The sequence below is a fragment of the Apodemus sylvaticus genome, chromosome 16 (genome assembly GCF_947179515.1).
Source record: "Apodemus sylvaticus chromosome 16, mApoSyl1.1, whole genome shotgun sequence".
In the NCBI taxonomy this organism is placed as follows: Eukaryota; Metazoa; Chordata; class Mammalia; order Rodentia; family Muridae; genus Apodemus; species Apodemus sylvaticus.
This window is the reverse complement of record NC_067487.1, coordinates 76,313,907-76,334,796: the sequence shown is the minus strand read 5'-3', so window position 1 is coordinate 76,334,796 and position 20,890 is coordinate 76,313,907. Positions and strand designations below refer to the sequence as shown.

The window sequence follows — 20,890 nt, the reverse complement described above, 5'->3', positions numbered from 1 at the left end:
TAAGGATTGTTACTGATTATTGTAATATTTGCTTATGGTAATGTTGATGGAAATACCAAGAACTGTAAAACTAGCATTCACTTTGGCTTCAGAGATGGGAGTACTAGGAGGAAATAAAAACCTCTTGCGAAAGGTCGCATTGGCTGTAGTTCGAATTCACATCCACCACTTCCATTTTCTTACCAAGTCCCTGTTCCTGTGTGCCCCTTAGGCCTGAAGCTCTAGATGTGAAGAACCTGGATCCCTGCGGCCACGCCCTCCTGGGTCACGCCCTTCAGACTCCGCCCCGAAGCCTGGGAGCCCCGAGGCTCCGCCCTCCCGCGTCGCGGAACACCTCCCACGGGCTCCGGAAACGCCTCGGCAGACGCTGGTGCGTGAGAGTGACGTCACGCGCGCGTCTGGCGTCTGGGCCCGGGGTTCGCGCGTTGGCCGTCGCTCGTGGTTGCTGTCTCCCGGAGTGTCGCTGTTTCTGTCGCGGCCCTGCGGCCGGTGAGGGTTACAGCATGTACCACAGCAGCAGCCAGAAGCGGCACTGGACCTTCGCTAGCGAGGAGCAGCTGGCGCGCCTGCGGGCGGACGCCAACCGCAAATTCAAGTGCAAAGCTGTGGCTAACGGGAAGGTGAGGTCCCCGCGAGCCCAGCCCGTGCCCAGCCTAAACATGGGGACCCTCCTGAAGTCCCGCTTTGCCTGCAGGCTGGGAGCCTGTAGAGGGCTCACCGGGCTGGGCAGTGCAGACAGGGACTGATGCGACAGCCCAGGCCGGGACTGGCCGGGGCAGAGGTATAAGTAACATCCCGGGGAATGGCAAGAGCCTTGGAAGAGTGCGGAGTTGGTGCGGGACTCGAACCGGTCACCTGCCCTTCAGGATGTCAGGAGGAACCATTCTCTGTAGTTGGCAGGAGGGCGGTGTTGGCAGACACACCCGCTGGTGTCTAGTGGAAAGTCAGACTGGCAGGCAAGTGCGCGGAGTGCTGGTGGTCATTCGTGGGTGAAGCTGTACCTCAGCTGCAGTGGTTGAAGAATGTGCGCAAGCGACTTGTAAGCGGAAGTGTAAGGAGGTTGAAATATATGCCCAAACTGAAGGGAACTTTTCAAAGACTTCAGATGGAGAAATGACGGCTTGTTGGATCTGGTTTCCAGAAACAACCTTCACGCAGAAGGTTGCACAAGGAAAGAAACTAGTTGACACAAGCAATTTGAGTATGGCTTGTGCTATGGCCCTCTGTGCAGGTCTTCCTACAACTCTCAACTCATTTCTGTGTACTGCCCTGGGGTAACTTTATAGTAGCTCCTACAGATTTCATGCAAATAAGATTTGTACTTCCAAAACAATGACGTAGCCAATGAACTGAGTTATTTTAATCTGGGTGCTGTTTAACTTGGGTGACATAGGGATTTATTTAGAAACTTACTTTGAGAGATTTCCAACCCTTGAAAATATGTATCTTCTTCTTAATTCACAAATAATGGTATCAAATCTGGGAATGGATTTGTACATACTCTGTAATGATTGTTTTAAAATGCCCAACTGACAGTTTGAGAACTTGTGAAAGGAAGGCCTAGATTCAGTTTATTGATTTTGCTTATTATTTTCCTAGATATTTTGATTAATGCATAGTAAACTTAAAAAAGAGAAAAAATGTAAGGTCAATTATTTGTTGATGGCATAAGTCAAATTTAAGCAGGACAGAGAAGACAGTTTTACAATTAATTCACTGAACTTACATTGAAATGTTTGCTGTTTAAAGGTTCTTCCAAATGATCCAGTGTTTCTTGAGCCTCATGAAGAAATGACACTTTGCAAATACTATGAAAAAAGATTATTGGACTTCTGTTCAGTGTTTAAACCAGCTATGCCACGGTCTGTTGTGGTAAGTAATAGTAGAGAAGAATATGCTTTTTAGCTGCCTTGAGAGAAGTGAACTCTTTTATTCTTTTCCTCACCCCCCCCCCCCATATTCACTGGAAGTCCTAGGTGGCTACAGGGGGTGGATATTTCTGTTGCTATATCTCCTGCTGGTAGAATTCTCAGCTAGAATCACCCCCCATAGACTTCCCTGGCCTCCCCTTTCCCAGGGGATTAGAATATAAACTAGTGTTTTTTCAACTCTGCTAAACTCAGTTCCTGTTTGAAATGCTCATTGATTCCTGTTCCAGCTGCTCCTCTTGCCCTAAGATCTTTGATTAGAGGATATTAGAGCTGACATTGTTATTGGGTTTTTTTTGGGGGGGGGGAGGGTGTCTTTGTTTATTTTGTTGTCATGAGATTGTCCTCTATGAGTCATGTTGGCCATGAGTTTATCATATTCCAGAGGATGAACTTCAACTTCTGGTCCTAGTGCTTAAATGTCACTGGGATTGTAGGCAGTACACCTCTGGTTTTACCTAGTACCCAGGATCAAATGCAGAGTTGCATCCATGCCTGGCAGGCACACTACCTACTGAGTATATCCAGGCTTAAATGTTGCAGGATTCGTTTGTGGTTCTTAGTGTTGTATTTTCTACTGGGGTGCAAATGGGTAACCTGTGGTACAAGCTAAACAACAAAAAAGATGGTGTTTAGGGTGTCCAAAATACTTTTACCTTGCTTATTACTCTCAAGGCTTGTTGGTTGTAAAGGTTAAGTATAAAAGGCTGTTGTTGTACTGGCTGATCTTGTGTTATCACAGAGAAAGGAGCCTCGAGGAAATGTTTCCAAGAGATCTAGCTGTAAGGCATTCTTAATTAGTGATCAAGTGGGGAGGGCCCCTTGTGGGTGGTGCCATCCCTAGGCTGGTGTTCTTGGGTTCTATAAGAGAGCAGGCTGAGCAAGCCAGGGGAAGCAAGCCAGTAAGCAGCATCCCTCCATGGCCTCTGCATCGACCTGCTTGAATTCCAGTCCTGACCTCCTTTGGAGATGAGCAGCAATGTGGAATTTTAAGCTGAATAAAACCCATTCTTCCCCAGCTTGGTCATGATGTTTGCAGGAATAGAAACCCTGACTAAGACAGCTGTTTTTTTAAGTTGCCTAATAGAGAACTATCTAGGCTCCTCTATTTTTATAGTACCAAAACAAGGAAAAACACTGAAAATATTAAATTTGTTAGTATTTATGTCATTTTAAAGTTGTAGACATACCTGAGAGAGGAAACAGTTATAAACAGTAGCAGATACAGTTGATTAGTTTCTATGATGAAATTGAGTTTGATTTTGTTTTTCATTACAGACACTGTAGAATGAGCTATTAGGATTAAATTATTTCTTTGGGTCAAGCAGTCTTTTAATGAACCTTATGAAATTCATCTATACAATGGATACAGTAAATTTTTTTGTTATTGTTTAATATAAATTGACAGCAACCCTTGAAGCATTTAAATGAAGGTTTTTTTCCTGTTATCAAATAAATAAGTGGTTATTTTACTGTTAAGTGACTCAATAGGTAAAGATAGAGAGTTCTTAGTTGAATATAGCCTCTGACCCTTGATAAATGTCTGAATAAATAGTATGACTCATGCTGTTTCATTTTCTGTGAAGATAGCAATTTTACTACTGAGTTATAAGGATTGGAATCGATGAACTGCGCCGCTTTGCACAGTGGGACTTATCGAATGGGAAGTTTTCAGGCAGATGTGAGGTGCCGCAGTTGCACAGTAGTTATCATGGCTCATCACAGATTTGCAGTTGATAGAGAAAAAGCTTTTTGCTCTAATCATGTTATCCATCATCATTTTTCCAAAATTGGCTAACCTGTGATCATTGGTATTTTAGTTCTTAAAATTCTCTGAGACAAGTGCTCATTTTGCTCTGAGTTCTAAAATTAATACACACATACATATATTTTTAAGTTTAGTTAACTACAGAAAGGATTACTCTACATAGGCTGGGGACAGATAACTAAAATAAATAATACAGTCTCTTTGATTGTGGTGTTTTTTGTAAGGGGAGGTTCTGATACTAAAGTCTTATTCCCTAATTGCTTCTTGATTTGTCAATAAAGAAGGCCAGGAGCCGACTGCTGTGTGGAAATACGGGTGGGTTTCATGTCCCTAGAGGAAGGAAGATGCTGGGAAGGAGAGAAGGGGCATTTCTGCCATGTTTTGGAGGAAAATGGAAGCAGCAACCATGTAGGAACTCCAGGTAGCTAGGGGCTGCAGCATCAGCTGGAGGCCAGTGGCCGAAGATGTTTTGCATATGCTAATTGGAACAAATCTCTATGTTTAGGGTGGAAGGAAAGACAGAGATAATAAATTGGTAAGGATGTGCCTTTCCAGGCCGGAGGTATTTGCCCCCAGCAATTGTGCTTAAAGGCAAGTTAAGGTAACAAAGTTGTCTGTCTTTTATCCAAGGATTTAAGGGTCTCTGGTGGGGCTGGTAACTCCACCCCTCCTGAAATAAGTGTCTTGGGAGTAGGCTGGTGGAAAAGTCTACTTCATAGCCTAGGCAGGTAGAAATGAAGTGAGGAGGGGCCAGAGTGCTGCCGCTCTTCGCCAAGGCGGTAGAAGTTTTAAAACTTCACTCAACAGTTTTTGTTGTACTTTATCATAATTTATTTTGATTAAGGGAAAATTCAAACATAATGATGAGGAAAATGTTTTTAAGGAATTTGTGCATGAAAAAGTTTTTTTTTTATCAAAATTTAACATGTTACATGGAAGTAGACTCTGCTTTTATAAATGTTTATATTTTTATTTTTAATCTTAGGGTACAGCTTGTATGTATTTCAAGCGTTTTTATCTTAATAACTCAGTAATGGAATATCACCCTCGGATAATAATGTGAGTATATAAATTTGGTTTTGTTTTGGTTAAAGATGTTTATAATGTGTCTACCTTTATCTGTGGGATGTATATGAGAGACAATTGACAATTTTAATTAGGAATAATTTAGACTTGATTTTTTTTTCCATTTGAATATAAGGTCTTCTTACTTGCTTTTATGTTCTATATAGCTAATGACATCTGAACTGCTACTTGTCTACCACTCACATAGTTTTCCTTCATCTAATTATTCTATTAATACCACTATCAGTGCCACCTTGATTCTCCCAATTGCTCAGGCTAAGAATCATTTGAGGTAATTGCTTTCTCTCCATTTCCATTCATTTATGGATCTTGTAACTTCATATTCATTTTGGCTAAACAGAAGTGTTGTTTCTTCTCTTTGCTAAGCATGCTTATCATTATATATGAGAAAACAATTAATGTAGGACTTAGCGTTTGCTGTCATTCCTGGTTCTGTTTGGTTGGTTCATGCTCACCAGTCAAGCTCTAGCCTTCTTGTGACTTCCAATTCTAAAGGCTGTCAGCAGCAGCTTTTCTTACACTAGTTCTCTCTGAACTTAATTTAGTACTTCGATAAATTTCGTTTGCCTGTAAACTGGTAATCACATATTCAAATGACTTGAGGCTTCTGCTGATGACCATCTGCAATATTAATTAACATTACCTGTCTTCTATGGTCATAAGGTATATATGTGTTCAATTCTCTTAAGTTAAATCTTCATTTATAGTTCTTGATGCACACTACTTAGTTATTTTTTCAAGTTCCTGGTTGAACTGTATGAAGCTAATAGTTAATGATGGTTGAATGCTGTGGCAGTAGTAGATGATGACCCGATCTAACTTTATAGTTTCTCCTAAGTCTAACAAAGTTTAAAGAGGAACACTTTATTTCATTTTTTAAAAATTTCCTGCAGTGTCTAGCATTGCCACATATATTATGCAGGCTAAGAGTCATTTGAGGTAATTGCTTTCTCTCCATTTCCATTCGTTTATGGATCTTGTAACTTCATATTCATTTTGGCTAAACAGAAGTGTATGTTGTACAAAGTATTTTAAGGAATATTCTGCCATCCTTTATTTTTTTATGTAGGCTTACTTGTGCATTTTTGGCCTGCAAAGTGGATGAATTCAATGTGTCTAGTCCTCAGTTTGTTGGAAATCTCCGAGAGAGTCCTCTTGGACAGGAAAAGGCACTGGAACAGATTTTGGAATATGAGCTACTACTTATACAACAACTTAATTTTCACCTTATTGTCCACAATCCATATAGACCATTTGAAGGCTTCCTCATTGATATAAAGGTAAACCTACTGATATGAAATTAGCTAACAGAGGTAACCCTTTGTTATTATTTGCTAAAACGAATTGACAACCTTATAACCAGTAATATACTAACTGGTACAACACAGGTGCAACCTGAGAGTTTGCTGGCTTTTCTAGGGTAATAGTTTTCAAACTTCAATGTACATTAGAGTCTACCTGGAGAGTTTGGTTCTTAAGATTATTGGGTAAGAGTTCCCAGGTTTTTGGTTTAGTAACCTTCTATAGTAGATTATGAGATTAGAGTAATGATAAAAAATAATGATAACTTTAGAAACCGATATTCTTATAGATCTAGTCCTAATGACTTATAGAACCTCAAAAATCTCTTAATATTAAACTAAAAGATAAACTGATCATATTGTGAATGTTTTATTTACCCAGTTCACCTCAGTTCACCAATATAAGCACCAAAATTTTCAGGGCCCTGGATCACTTTGAATCCAGGAGTTTGAGACTAGCCTGCCAATATAGTGTGAGTACATCACAAAACTTGTAGCACAAATATGTGCATGTGTATACTTTATGTATAGAATTTATATTTATGTATTTACATGTGCCACATAGTAATACATATGTTAATATTGACGTAGACAATTTAAGTTGTTGAATAGAATAGTCTAAAGTCAAAGCAAAGTCAAGAACTGTTTTTTAATTTATTTTTTATTAGATATTTTCTTTATTTACATATCAAATGTCATCCCCTTTCCTCATTTCCTCTCCAAAAACCCCCTATCCGATTCCCCCTCCTCCTGTTCAGTAACCCACCCACTCCCACTTCCCTGTCCTGGCATTCCCCTACACTGGGGCACAGGACAAAGGGCCTCTCCTTTATTGATGTCTCACAAAAGAGAGAGAGAGAGAGAGAGAGAGAGAGAGAGAGAGAGAGAGAGAGAGAGAGAGAGAGAGAAAACACTGATTATTCTCGGGTAAACAGCTACAGATATTCTTCCCTTTGTGCTAAACATAGTTTGGGGTGCAACCTAGAAACAAGACGGGAACATGACAACTTTAATGAACTTTAGATAACTATTATTGTGGTAAATTTTATATAGGGAAATCAAAATATTCTATTAGAAGATAGCAGATTGAAAAGCAAGGACAATACTGTTGAGAAAGCATCACTGAAGTGAAATTCAAACCAAGAGTAGCATTTAGGTGAGGAAAGAACATCCCACCCAAAGACCTTCGTAGTCAGGAGCTCAGATTCACAGCTCACTTAAGAAATGAAGAGCCTGGTAAGGAAGGGGAAAGAGTATTTTGGCTTGAATTAAAGGCAGAAATCCAGACTGTGTAAGTTGTGTTGAAGATGTTGAACAAAGGAAAAAGAAGAGAGTGAGAAGTTGTCTAGAGAACTGGTACGATGGAGTTTGCAATGTGAAAAAATGGCCTCCTCACAGGTTAGCTTGTGTCTGCACTCGTCGGATTTCTTTAGAGTAACAGAGTCTCTATATATAGATAAAAGAGATTTATTAGGATGTGGTCAAGTTAATTAAATGACTGCCTATGAACAGAAGATCCCAGAACTCATCCAGTAGTTGTTAAGTCTAAGAGGCTGGACATCTCAGCTGATGTTCAGTATACACTGAACTACAAAGAAGTGCTAATGCCGGTTAAGAATGGACTTGCTAGCAAGGCAAGGGCAAGCAGGCAAAAAGAGAGGCTACCTTTTACCATGTGTTTTATATAGGATTCTAGCAGAAGGTGTGAGCCAAATTAGAGGTGAGTCTTAACATCTCAAAAGATCTGGATTAAAGGTGTGTCTTCCTACCTCAGAAATCCAGATTAGGAATGAATCTTCCCACTTCAAATGAATGACTTAAGCAAAAATCTTCAGGTTCATCCAGCCATTTGAGGTTCTAGATAATTCCAGATGTTGTCAAGTTAAGAGCCAAAATAGGCATTATACCATCAGATGAGATTAGACATCTGTATGTATCCTGCATTATGAAGAGAGTGGATCACAGTGGGCAAAGGAATAACAGTAGGGACTGGCCATAAGAAATGTTTAAAGGGTAGTTGAAAATTGAAGCAGCTTATAATGGGATTAAAGTTTATCCAGAATTGTAGGATTGTTGGAAAATAAAGGGAAGTAGAGTACTCTTGTAAGTAAACAGAATATATTTCCAATTTTGCTTAGATTAGGCAAAGAAAATGTAGGCTAATAATGTTTGCTGAATTTGGTGCCATAAAGGTCACTCATGAGTTTGTTGACATTTGTCTTTGAACTGTAGAAGGAAAAAAAAAAAGGAGAATGGTGGATTTAGGGGAATAAAGTACAAGACAACAAGCTGCAGAGAGTGGTACGCCAGGTTAGAGTGCTAGCTACTCTTCTAGATGTACAGGGTTCACTTCCCAGCACCTGCATTGTAGCTCATTATTGCCTGTAACTCCAGTTCCAAGGAATCCAATGTCCTCTTGTACCCCTCTTGACCACAAGACACACATGTAGTACATAGACATATGTGCAGGCAAAACACAGATACATATCAATAGGCATAAAAGCAAAGAAAATAAAAATTTTAAAACCATAAATGAAGGAGAGCACTACAACTTAGAATTGTGTCATGTCAGCTTGGTTACATAGTTACATCCTGTCCAGGTAAAGGGGAAGAGGGAAAGAAACGAGTGTTTCTTATTAATGTTCCTTAATTACTGGATATATTCTGAGATACTAGATGAATTTGTAATTGGGTGATCAATGTCACTATCATGATCTCCCCCCTTTGTATATTGCCCTTAGCTAGGTGCTACTGTCATATACTCCCATAACAATGGCTTGCTTCTGTTAACTCTTATGTGCCTGAGGTCTTTTATAATTAGAATTTTGTTACTATGTAGAAGGAGCATACTGTAACATTAAAGTTTACGTTTTGCTAGTATAAAACATTCTAAAATAAATTAAAAGTATATGGTGCAGCAAGAACATAAAGCAGTACCATAGCTGTTGATCATTTTTTCAAAATTCTGTAATATATGTAACTGTGTTATACTGAACATAGACTTGTTTACACAAGGATCACTGCAAACATGGCCCTTGTGATGTTTGCGTCACAGGAAATGTTCAGCTGCTTTACAAGTTTGTGGAACTCATGCCTCATATTCATTACTCATGAAAAATTGTTTTGTAGGACAGAACTTGTATACATAACTTGGATTAAATAGTTTTTTCTTTGTATTGGAAAGAGGTAAAATGAAGGAAATGCTGGATGTAGACATGTTTAGTTTTCTAGACAAGATTGACACCCTTAAGTACTGATCCAGTGAGCTAGTAATAAGAAAAAAATTAAAGGAAAGTAGAGACTGTATAGCAGAGCTGTAGATTCTCTGTGAACAATATAAAGAAAGTTAGCATGGGTTTTGAAACAGTGTACAACTGGCCTTAGAGAAGGTACAGCTCTTGTGTTGGCACAAGAGAGAGTGAGTTTGGGTGAAAATAATATTGTATCTGGGGATTTAATGGAAATAGTCTTATCCTTATTAAGTGCAGAGATAATTTTCCATAGAATGATGTTTTTTTGAAGGTTACTCAAATGAAGAACAAGTTTTCTAGAAAAACATCATTGTTAGGCTAAGAGACATACCAAGGTCAGTAAATTTGAATTTATATTAGTATCCCAAGACCTCTTTTGTAGATATTTTTCTGTCAGTGCCCAAAAATCAAAAGTATAGAAATTAGATTCAGATACTGTTAAAATTGAGGCTGAAGAGATTGCTCATCAGTTAAAGAATGCTTCCTTTCTTCCAGAGGACCAAAGGTCACCAACATCTGGTGATTCAAAACTGCCTATAACTCCAGCTTCAGAAGAACTGACACCCTTTCTGTCTCTACACACACCACCACACACACACACACAGCAGCTGCAGCAAAGAAATATTGAAGACTGTAGTAAGTCAGATTGTGTAGAAGAGTTCAAAACCAAATGGTTCAAGATTTACAAAAACATCATGAAAAAAATTAAGCAAAATCCTAAGAAAGGAGGAGTTTCATTTCATCATTTCAGAGGTTAGATTTTTGGAGACAATGACTAGGCCTTGTGGAACTCTACAGTGGAACCTGAAATATTCAGAATATTTATAGATTGTCTTATTTCTAGGATTTGACAATAAGTATCTAAAGTCAGTCAGAGGGATTAAAACTTAAAGGAATTGACAGTGTAAAGTTTTCCATAATTCTTTGGCACAGTCTAAAAGTATTTTTGTAGATATTTGTAAAGGCTAATTGGTTCAACATTCATTTCCACTTACTCCCCACCCCCCACACACAATATACATAGAAAAACTTCACTTTGACAGTGATTTGCTACAATCCCTAATGTGGCCTTCCAGTCTTTACCTGAGAGTCTATATTTTATACATCCTGGCTTTGCCTTGAATCTAGTAGAATCTCGACGTGTTTCCCTTTCTAATGTAGAAAAGTACTAAATTGAGAATAATGTTAAGTATTAATGTGCTAAAACATATGCTTCTTTTTTTATAAGCATATATTTCTAATCATGGGTGTATTCCAATAAAGTTTGAAAGTCATATCAGTGAAAACACTCAGAATTTGATGACTATAATTTAGCTATGATCTCTTAGTATATACCAAACACTAACATTGAAAGACTCATTTTTGCAACAGAGGGATTACTTTTTAAAAATTATTCTTTAATAAGTACCTAAAAGTTGCTGTAGTTTTTAATGGTATGGCTATCCAAAAATCTCTCAGAAATGGTAACATCTGTAAACTTTTTTTCTAGACTCGATACCCCATGTTGGAGAATCCGGAGATTTTGAGGAAAACAGCTGATGATTTTCTTAGTAGAATTGCATTGACAGATGCTTATCTTTTATACACACCTTCACAAATTGCCCTGACTGCCATTTTATCAAGTGCCTCTAGGGCTGGAATTACTATGGAAAGGTATTAATTTGTTTTAGTTCAAATTCAAGTTTTACTTCTTAGTACAAGTTTTTAAATAGCTTCATTAGACAATATTTCTGTATATATAATGCCTTATATCTCATAAGTTTTATGATTGAAGAAGGAGATCATCTTTAAAGAAAGCATTTAATCGAGTATTGTGGAGCTAAGAGAATACATTTCTGACAAAAGTGGAATTGTGACAGTTACTTCTGGAAGACAACTATAGCTACCAGTATATGACAGATTTACAAGGCAGTGTTAATGCAGCAGATCTGATTTATTGTATCATATGTTATAAAGCATGTGTAACACTTTGAGTAAGGATTTATAGAAGTAATACTTTAGAGTATATCCATATGAAAATTGTAGTTGAGCCATAAATAATAATAGCCAGTATATAAAGACATATAGATAGACACAGATATTACAATGAGTACTTAATATGAATTAATTCCACTTGATTTTTAATGTTATATACATACTAATTCTTAAACTTGTAACAGTACTATAGGTATATTATTACAGAACTGGAAGAATGATCAATTAGAAATAATTGTTATTCTCCAGTTTTCCAATTTAGACTAATTTTTATTGTTCATATTTAATTTCTCTTATGAGATTCTTATGTTTGAAATTCTTATGTTTCTAAACTTAAAACTATTTTATATACTTAAAAATTTCAAAATACAGTAAGAACATGAAACACTAACAGATGTGATTTAGCTTTTGTCCTTCATTAGGAATATTTATTATTACTACAGAAGTACCAATATTGGTAGACCCTCAAATACCATATTTCACATAATGTAATATATATAGCAAGGTAAGCTTTATACAGTATGAAGTTGCAAATTTTGAAACATATTTGCATCTAGGATAAAGGACTATGATCTTATTAGCCTTTGAAATTTATGGTATGTATTTCTCTCTTTTAATACTTAATCTATATGTATTTGTAAATGTATGCCATGTGTATAGGTACCATATATATGGAGACCAGCAAAAAGGTATTATTTCCCCAGAGCAGGGTCCTGCTCCAGCTGGGAAATGGGCCAAAGATACAGAGTTGGATGAAGGCCAGAGACTGATGATAACCTATGATCTTGGCTCTCTCTCTCTCTCTCTCTCTCTCTCTCTCACACACACACACACACACACACACACACACACACACACACCTCTGGAAACTTAATTCTTTCCTACTGTTCTATGCTGATAACTGCTGGGTTTTGACTTTATAGCACTCTTACTATTTATGTATTAATGAGTATTGGTTTCTCTTTTAGCTCAAGGACCCCTTGCTGGTGAGAGGCTTAGAATTCATTAACTCTTCATAAACCAGAGACAAAGGAAAGGACAAGAATTAAAATCTTTCACCAGGCAGTATGTACAGACATGTAAACATTCATAAACACACACTACAGTCAGGCCCAGCCACCTGTCTTATCAGCTCTACAAGAGTTCATGCATACTTAGATACATACACATATAACTACATATAGACATATATGTATATATGTTACATATGTCTATATGTTCATATAGTCATACAGATAATCAGACATATACATATATACATTTGGTGGGTGGGGCTGAATCCCCAGATGCCACACTTTATTCTTTTTCCCTGACTTTTTTATACCTTCTTAGACAAGTCATTGAGAAAATTACCTCATAGATAAAATATTATACAGGGGGAGTTACAGAAAGACATTGATACTAAGTTCAAAGCATTGTTTCAAACAAGTTCAAAGCCACAGTTTTACCTGGCCTTGTTTTATCATAGTGCACACCTGTGGCTTCATCTTTTGATCTGACCTAGAATGAGTTATTTTTCCTTGATCATAAATCTGTCCCAAGCCTATTTCTCTTCTTAGTATAATTGTGAAAACTCATTATAGATCCTATTATATACAGCCTTTACTTTCCAATGAGGAATGGACACAGTCTATTCTTGATTTTAACTTTTATTATATTTCTTTCTGGAAAAATAACTAAACCATCTCTTAAAACTTTCTTTGTAAAATTGAGTCAAATCAGGAATTCTATAAAATCGTTAATTTATCCAAATAACATTAATTCATGAAAGTTCATCTTTATGTTTTATCTGCATGAAATCTGTCCAATAGGGCAGGCTAATGCCCAGGGATCATTAGAATGTAATAGGAAAAGGCATATGAAATGCAAGAAGCAATCCTGAGGTGAATGTCTCTCGGCTCCTTGCCTATCAGAGCTTACCCATCATAAGCCATGCAAAATTGGTGAACCACCTCCAGGAAAGTCACCTGCTAGCCTTAGACTTTCTTAGATGGCTCCTGCCAGTTAGGTGGTTAGGAGCTGCAGATATGAATGCTAAGAACCAAAGTTTGGTGTTCTGCAAGAACAGTATGTGCCATTAATCACTGAGACATTTCTCTAGCCCCAGTTTAACTGTATTGTGACTTATATCTCATTTATTTATTAAGCAAACATTTAATGAGCTTCCATTATATTACACTTAAGGAATACAAGAATGAAACCCTGAGCTAAGTAGAAAACCCAACCATGTGAATAACTGACTTGTCTGTAAAGTTTTTGTAAGGGCCCATGTGAGATGGAACAGCCATGTCCTGAGCTATGCTGAGTTGTAAATAGGCGACATGAGACACTGTTTCCAAAAAAAAAAGAAGAAGAAAAAGAAGCTTCAGGAGAGTTGCAGATGCATAACAAGAGGGGAATAAGGAAACTAGTTAATATGCAACATAGTTATCAAAGTTGTCATATAGTTTAATCTAGGTAGTTTAAAATATGGCAACAACATTTTGTAAAACTCTTTACCCTCTAGTGGTAAACTAATGTATAACTAATTCAGCTGGAAGAAAGTTTTCTTTATATATTTAATTTTGAAGACCTAGATTGCTTTGGACTTGATAAAAATAAGACATGGTAGACTTATAAAGCATGGGGTAATACCATGTTAGTGCAATGACATTGTTACTGAAGGGAGAAAGCTGACTTGTGTCCTAGTACTTATCTTGTACCTTTGAGCTTAGTTAAATCCATCTCTAGCACAGACTTTTCATAAATCATAGAAAGTTAGGCTTTTAGTTAGAACATATCTATAGCAAACATTTAATATAACTGATAAATATTGGCTGTTAGTACTTTTATCTCTGAAAAGCTATATATGATAAAATTTAAACTTTTAACAGTATTCATCTCTTAAACTGGCAGAAGTGGTAGTACGTTTTTCAGACTGTAATAGGTTTTAGTACTGTAGAGGTTTCAAATAGTATGTAATAGTTTTAAATAAGTAGTTTAAAAACTGTCCTTGAAGGAATGAACATAGAGGTAAATGATTTATGCCTACCTTCAGTGTATTGTGTGCTTTCAATTAATTAAAATGTTTTTTACTTCAGCTATTTATCAGAGAGTCTAATGCTGAAAGAAAACAGAACTTGCCTGTCACAGTTACTGGATATAATGAAAAGTAAGTGTTATAAACAGAGTTGCTTTCTGAATAAATGATGTGGTAGACTGGTATTTAAATTCATTTTTACTGAGTTACTGTGTCAAAATGCATTTAAGATTCATTAGCGAGAATAAATAGAAGGTATGTGGAAGGAAATACTTTTATTTGTAAAAAGTATGATATCGGATTTAGAAAGGGCAAAGTCAGAATAGATTCTTTTAAAAGTATGCACAAATAAATGGTAGACATTTAGAATCAAGAGAACTAATTTTCAGGGAAAAAATTTCCAATTGTATTTGGAGCATTTGTTTTGTAAATAATTTTAACTAGTTAATATCTGTCATGTGCTGGTCATTTTGTTATCAATTCAAAGCCAGTAGTTTTTCATATGGGGGGGGGGGTTGGTGGCAGAGAGGTGTCAATTTCAGAAGACACGCTGACTACTACAGCTTAGAGATGGATAAAAATGAAGCTTGCCAGCCGGGTGGCTTAGAATTAGGAGGTAAGCCTTGTCTAGCTCATTCCAGTTCTTGTTCAAACTCTAGCACCAAAAAACCCCAAACCATCAAAACCAAGAAACCATGAAGAATGCTGCTTTAAAAATACCCCCTTAAAAAAGGTCCATGCTCTATCTGTGGAACCTATATCTGTTAACTAAGCCTGCAAAAGATGGGGTTGTGCAGGTTAGTTCGTGAGAAGGTGCCGATGGTAATGTGAGTTACTGAAGTGAAAAGTGCATGTTGTCACAGGGTCTTCATGACCAACAGGTAGAGACGCATTTGAGAAAAACAGTGTTAAGACAACAAAAGATGTGCAGATCTTTAAAGTTGGAGTGACATATCAAAGAAACATTAGAGCCTTCAGACAAAATCTGATTTGGGCCCAGGGAAACAAGATTTCAGATTTCTGGACTCTGAACTGTAAGAGAGTAAAACTGGTTGCTTTAAAACAACAACTTAGTAATAATCTTAGTAGGAGCCTTGGAAAATGAATATAAACTTTAATAACAGGCTTACCAAAAACTCCTTGGAGCTGGTGTTCAGAAATCCTTTTTAGAAATTCTGCTTAATTAATACATGTATATATGTCTTAATTGTATGTGCAATGTATGTATACATACAGTTATCTACATATATATATAAGTACACACACATATATGGCATATATATAACTAATTTGTGTTTTTGAGACAGAGTCTAGCAGTGTAGTCCAGGCTAGACTTAAACTTGAAGACTCTTGCCTTAATTTCATGAGTGTGAAAATGTTAGGTAGGGGCAATGCCACCACATTGTTTTTCATTGTCTTGGCAATTATGTTCATAGATATGGAGACATACTTTCAGAGGTAAAGCAAACGAATAAAATACAAGATTGCGGACCTTTGTTTAGATGATAGTAAATGTGTATATATTTTAATGTTTATTTTAAAAACCGAGATTCAACTCATGCAGTTATATGCCCTGAAGTAATTCTTTGCTTGAAAATAATTTTGGATCTCCTCTGAGCATAATGGAGACTTCTTTTATTTTCCCTATAAACTGTATGTCTTCATATTTACCACTAGAGGGTTCATTTCCAAAGCTAATGGTGATTTGGTAATAGTGCTTTCTAACAATTTGGTAGAAGGGACCATAAAGAAAACACACTGCTTATTTGAAGCATGCAGTTTAATTACTTATTTCTTATATTATCTTTATTTTGTTCCACTTATTTTAATAAATATGAAACAAGGATAATGCTTCAGAAAATACTCAGCTTTAATAATATGAAGGTATTCATATGAAAAAAAAAAACAAACAAACAAAACAGATATTGACCTAAAGATGTTGAATCACAAATATCAAATTCATTCTGAAAGCACATGGCCAAACAGTAAGTCCCTGGACTATTCATCATGTTCCTAATCTTGAGATTTTTGGTTATTATATTAATATAACAAGTACTTTATATAGTTGTATTTTTACTGATCTATAGCTTGTTTATGACATTTGCTTTGTTAAGGAAGCATCCTTGTTTTTTTATATGTTATATTCTTGGTAAATAAGAGGATGTATTTTAAAATAAAGAATATTTACTAAATTACATAGGGATTATTTCAAAAGCCTTAAATTGAGCAAAATGTAAACATAGAGGTACTTGTAAACTATTACTACCAGTATTATATACAGCATGTTCATATTAATGCTATATATAGTGGAACATATAGCAGATACTCATTATTTGAACTTTAAAAACTGCTGCTGCTTGGTTTTAATACAGAATACAAATCCTGGTAAGAATATATGTCATCATCAATTCCTTCTGTTCTCAAAGCATTATTATGCTTTCTTTATATAAAAGCAGGGTTTTTTTGTTTTGTTTTCTACAATAGGATTTGCTTGTGTAGGCCTGGCTTTCTTGGAACTTACGCTAGACCAGGATGGCATCAAACTCATTTCCACCTGCCTCTGCCTTCTGAGTGTAGAGATGGAGGCATGTGCCACCACATTTAGCTGAATAAGAGTTTTTATTAAAAGTTTGTTTCCCCATGTAGGCATGAGAAACCTCGTAAAAAAGTATGAGCCACCCAGGTCTGAAGAAGTTGCCGTTCTGAAACAGAAGTTGGAGCGATGTCATTCTTCTGACCTTGCACTTAATGTGGTTACGTAAGTAGGCACGACACAGAAGTTATGTTCACAAAGTCATTGAGTTCAATTGTTATTTAAGTTATTTCACTGGTACAAGTTTGTTAATCTTAGCACCTAAATCAAACTTTAAAAAGGGAGTATACTGATACTGGAGTATGCCAAAGCCTTCAGCATAAGACAGTCATGGCTTAATTCCTTAGTTATAGTTGTAGTAGAAGACTTCAAGGGCTGTAGAGTGCAATGATAGGACTGTTGTCTTACAGATACAGCTTCAAAACATGTCTTCATGTATCTTGAACTGGTAGGTTTCAGTAATAACCAGCAAATATCAGGTTATATAGAGAGAATTAAAGTTGACATATTAGTAAATAGAAGGGCTGTGGCATTTGACTGTGTTCTTACATTGATTTTGAAAAGTAAAGTTATTAGAACATAGAATACCTACTATTGGTTTACATAATTATTGTAGCTGTTCTCCTTCTGTGGCAGAAAAGTTAAGTGGTTATGGCAGAAACTGCATAGCCTATAAATATGAAGTATTTACTAATTTTCTTCCTAGTTGGATCGTTTGACTATTAATTCTGTTCTAGCTAGTAATGGAATAGACTATAATCCAGAAATTTCTAATTGATAGAGTTTACATTTTATTCCAAGTTGCCATTTGCTTTACCCTCTGCCAAAATAATTCTACATTCTTTTGAGTGTCTGAATATTTCTTTATATAGGAAGGACTTAAAAATTTATTATAGATGTATACTTTTATATAATAAAATCAGCTTCTTGAAAATGAAATAGACATAAAAATATAAGTTCAAATTTTATTATATTCACCAGTCAAAAGGTACTGCCAATGTGCTGTATAGTGTCTAAGTCCGTTCTGCTCCTCTTACTGCAAGCTGGAAACAGTTTTTGAACAACACTAAGTAGTACTTCAGCAAAAAGTATTTATTTTCCCTGATTATTAACATTTTTACCTTTATTTTTCATTATACAGTTACTGTATTCTTCTAAGTCACTCACTGAGTAATCACCAATGTTTTCTTTAATCAAACAGCAGATCTTGATCTCAAGTAACTTACCAGATAGGTCTACCATCTGCCAACGTTTTCTGTGTTGAAATGCATGAAATACTTGTTTGTGGTAATGTCTCCACATCATGCATTTAACATTGCCAATCTTTAACTCTTCCTAGTCTGGGTGAAAAAAATAGTGTCATCTTGACCATTTGCATTTCCCTGATTATTATAACTATTGATGTTTCCAGATTTATAGCCATTTGTAGATTTTCTGCATTGGCTTTGGCATTTTATTCTTGTAATACATTATATATTAGCATCAAAAAAAAAGATCGTTATTCATGTTTTTTTCTTATGTTACTTTGACAAAGAAAGAAATGCTTAAGAAGGATATGGGCTTTGGGGGGGTTGTTTTTTAATCAATATTAGTAGTTTTTCTAGGTTTTTTTTTTTGAGTATTTCATGGTTTTCTTAGTTGACAATTTTTAATCACAAATAAAATTAAAGGGTATAGCCAGTTTTTAAATCACATTTATTTCTTGTATTTCAGTATGTACTTTTTAAGCAATTGCCTTTGTGGAGGGCAGAGGACAACATAAGTCTTTCCATACGGCCATGGGGTACAAACCAGGTTGTTCGTCTTGGTGTCTAACCCCACTGTTGGAGTCATTTTGCTTTGACCATTGATGTATTAATACCACCATATTCTTAATATCCATAGATTTTATAGTGTGTCCTTTTATTTGTTCCTAAATAGGGTCTGGTTAAGGAGACCTCAGCCTCAGATTCTCAATTTTCCTGCCCTACCTGAGTGTTGGCACTGCAGGTGTGTGCCACCACTGCACTCCACTTTAGTATGCTTTTATGATAACCAAGACAAGGTCTTCCAACATTTTCTTCCCCTAGATTCTCTTTGCTATTTTTACTTGAGGCAAGGTATCATTGTGTAACCAAAGATTATTCAAAAATCCTGTTACAGTCACAAGAACTGGGATTTATGGGTATGTTCAACCTTTTTGTTATTGTTTTCATCTTTGTAAGTTCTTGCTATACTGGATTAAATATTAAATATTGCCTTTGTATCCACAAATAATAATACCTTTCCAGTTGTCTAGTCTCTATTCAGTAGAAATGTATTTTGTTTTTGAAGAGTCTCACTTTTGTTAACCCATGCTAGTCTGAACTGAACTGTTGCCTCAGTCTGAGTGCTGTCACTGTGGCTGAAGGCTACCACATTGGGTTATAATTCATACAGCCTCGCTAGCCTATTTTATAGATTTTGTTACCACTATCAGTTTTGCTAATAGATAATTGCTTAATTATAGGAAGAAGAGGAAAGGCTATGAAGATGATGACTATGTATCAAAGAAACCCAAACAGGAAGAGGTATGTTTTCCCCTAAAGCTAAACTTGTTATCACTTACATTTTCTGGCATGATGTGAGTTAGGAACATGTACTATTCCAAACTATTATAAGCATTACAGACAGCTGAGAATGTTGAAAAGTGTCTTGCTTTGTAGCCCAAGTTGGCCTTGAACTCCCAATTGTCTTACCTGAGCCCTCCAAATACTAGGACTAAAAAGTACCTTTGAAGTTTGAAATTAAGTTTTTACTCACCTGTTTATGTAGTCTGAATTTTAAAGAAATCGTTAAGGGGAAGATTTATTTTGGGTAACAGTTCAGGGGATGAGAATCCATGGCAGGATCATGTTGAGGTTGTTACATGGTGCTCATCAGAAAACCTATACATGATCTATTTCTACATGATTTGTGAGCCCTAATGTAAGCTACTTGATTGAAGTAACTTCCTATGATAGAAGGCAGTGGTGCTAAATTTTATCTATTCTCTAAGGATTCTTCCCTTGCCTTACCCCAGTTTTAAAAACTATCTCTTAAGAAGTCAAAGATAAATAAGCACAGGCAAAAAGATAGCTTTTATATACTCCTTCACAGAGTGGACAGCTGCCATGTCATTGTCACAGTGAATGCAGGACTTAGCACATACCTGTAGTTCAAACACTTGAGATACAGGAGGACCCACAGCTGGATGTGGGCACAGTAGGAGACCAGCTCAGAAAACAAGCACATCTACAGTACACTGGTCAGGCCCCATTTTCTTAAAGGGAGGTAGACAACAAATGGCTCAATGCCACATTTACCCTTACCACGTTTTTTCTCCTTTAGGAGGAATGGACTGATGATGACCTGATTGATTCTCTCTAACCATGATAAATGACTGCAGCAACACTGATTAACCGACGGAAGTTAAATGTTTGACATTTTACTTTTAAAAAAAAAAAGTTGTACAATGTGAAAACATCAAAATATATTAAACTTTTCTAGTTGTTGTATATATTTTCTTTGTGATTATTTTATATAAACTATAGCTTCAAAAGAGACCGAATGCTACCTAGTTTGAATATTCATAATCCACTAGGATTAGTAGCAAACCATGTCCTCTTGTGGTGGCCAAAGTCAAACTGTCATACACTTCCTTATATTGTTTTAGACAAACTATGATAAACAAACCTTTCCATTTAGAAGCTATACACCAGAATAACCAAAAGCCGAGCAATAGGTAAACATTTGAAGAGCTAAGGAAACAGGTTTTATCCTCTAGAAGTTGTTTAAATACTTTATGAGCTACTTATGAATCACTACTAAGCTGGAGAATGGACTGGGACTTACTTAGTACTTAGGCGCTAAATTTTATTCCACACAGTTACTGACATCTAAGTTTAAATAAAAATAGAATTTTTGAGTATAGATAAAAAAATATTAAATTCCTACAGATAAGTCATAACAA

The 20,890-nt window shown here is 36.2% G+C and overlaps 1 protein-coding gene across 1 annotated transcript; it reads left to right on the top strand.

The window, feature by feature from the left end:
• The first annotated feature begins 374 nt into the window (after positions 1-374).
• Ccnh (cyclin H) lies at positions 375-20,437 on the top strand. The gene is made up of 9 exons (XM_052160046.1): positions 375-620; positions 1,750-1,872; positions 4,682-4,755; positions 5,852-6,062; positions 10,824-10,987; positions 14,389-14,459; positions 16,974-17,085; positions 19,409-19,469; positions 20,269-20,437. Exons 1-9 carry the CDS (start codon positions 504-506, stop codon positions 20,305-20,307), a joined length of 972 nt encoding a protein of 323 aa, XP_052016006.1. The 5' UTR covers positions 375-503; the 3' UTR covers positions 20,308-20,437.
• Positions 20,438-20,890: the final 453 nt, after the last annotated feature.

What these genes read in the sequence shown, in the direction of transcription:
- Ccnh (XM_052160046.1), top strand. Translation starts at nt 504, where the DNA reads ATGTACCACAGCAGCAGCCAGAAGCGGCACTGGACCTTCGCTAGCGAG. An exon ending in GCTGGAATTACTATGGAAAG is followed by an intron (nt 10,988 to 14,388) that starts GTATTAATTTGT and finishes TTTTTACTTCAG; the next exon opens with CTATTTATCAGAGAGTCTAA. An exon ending in GTTACTGGATATAATGAAAA is followed by an intron (nt 14,460 to 16,973) that starts GTAAGTGTTATA and finishes TTCCCCATGTAG; the next exon opens with GCATGAGAAACCTCGTAAAA.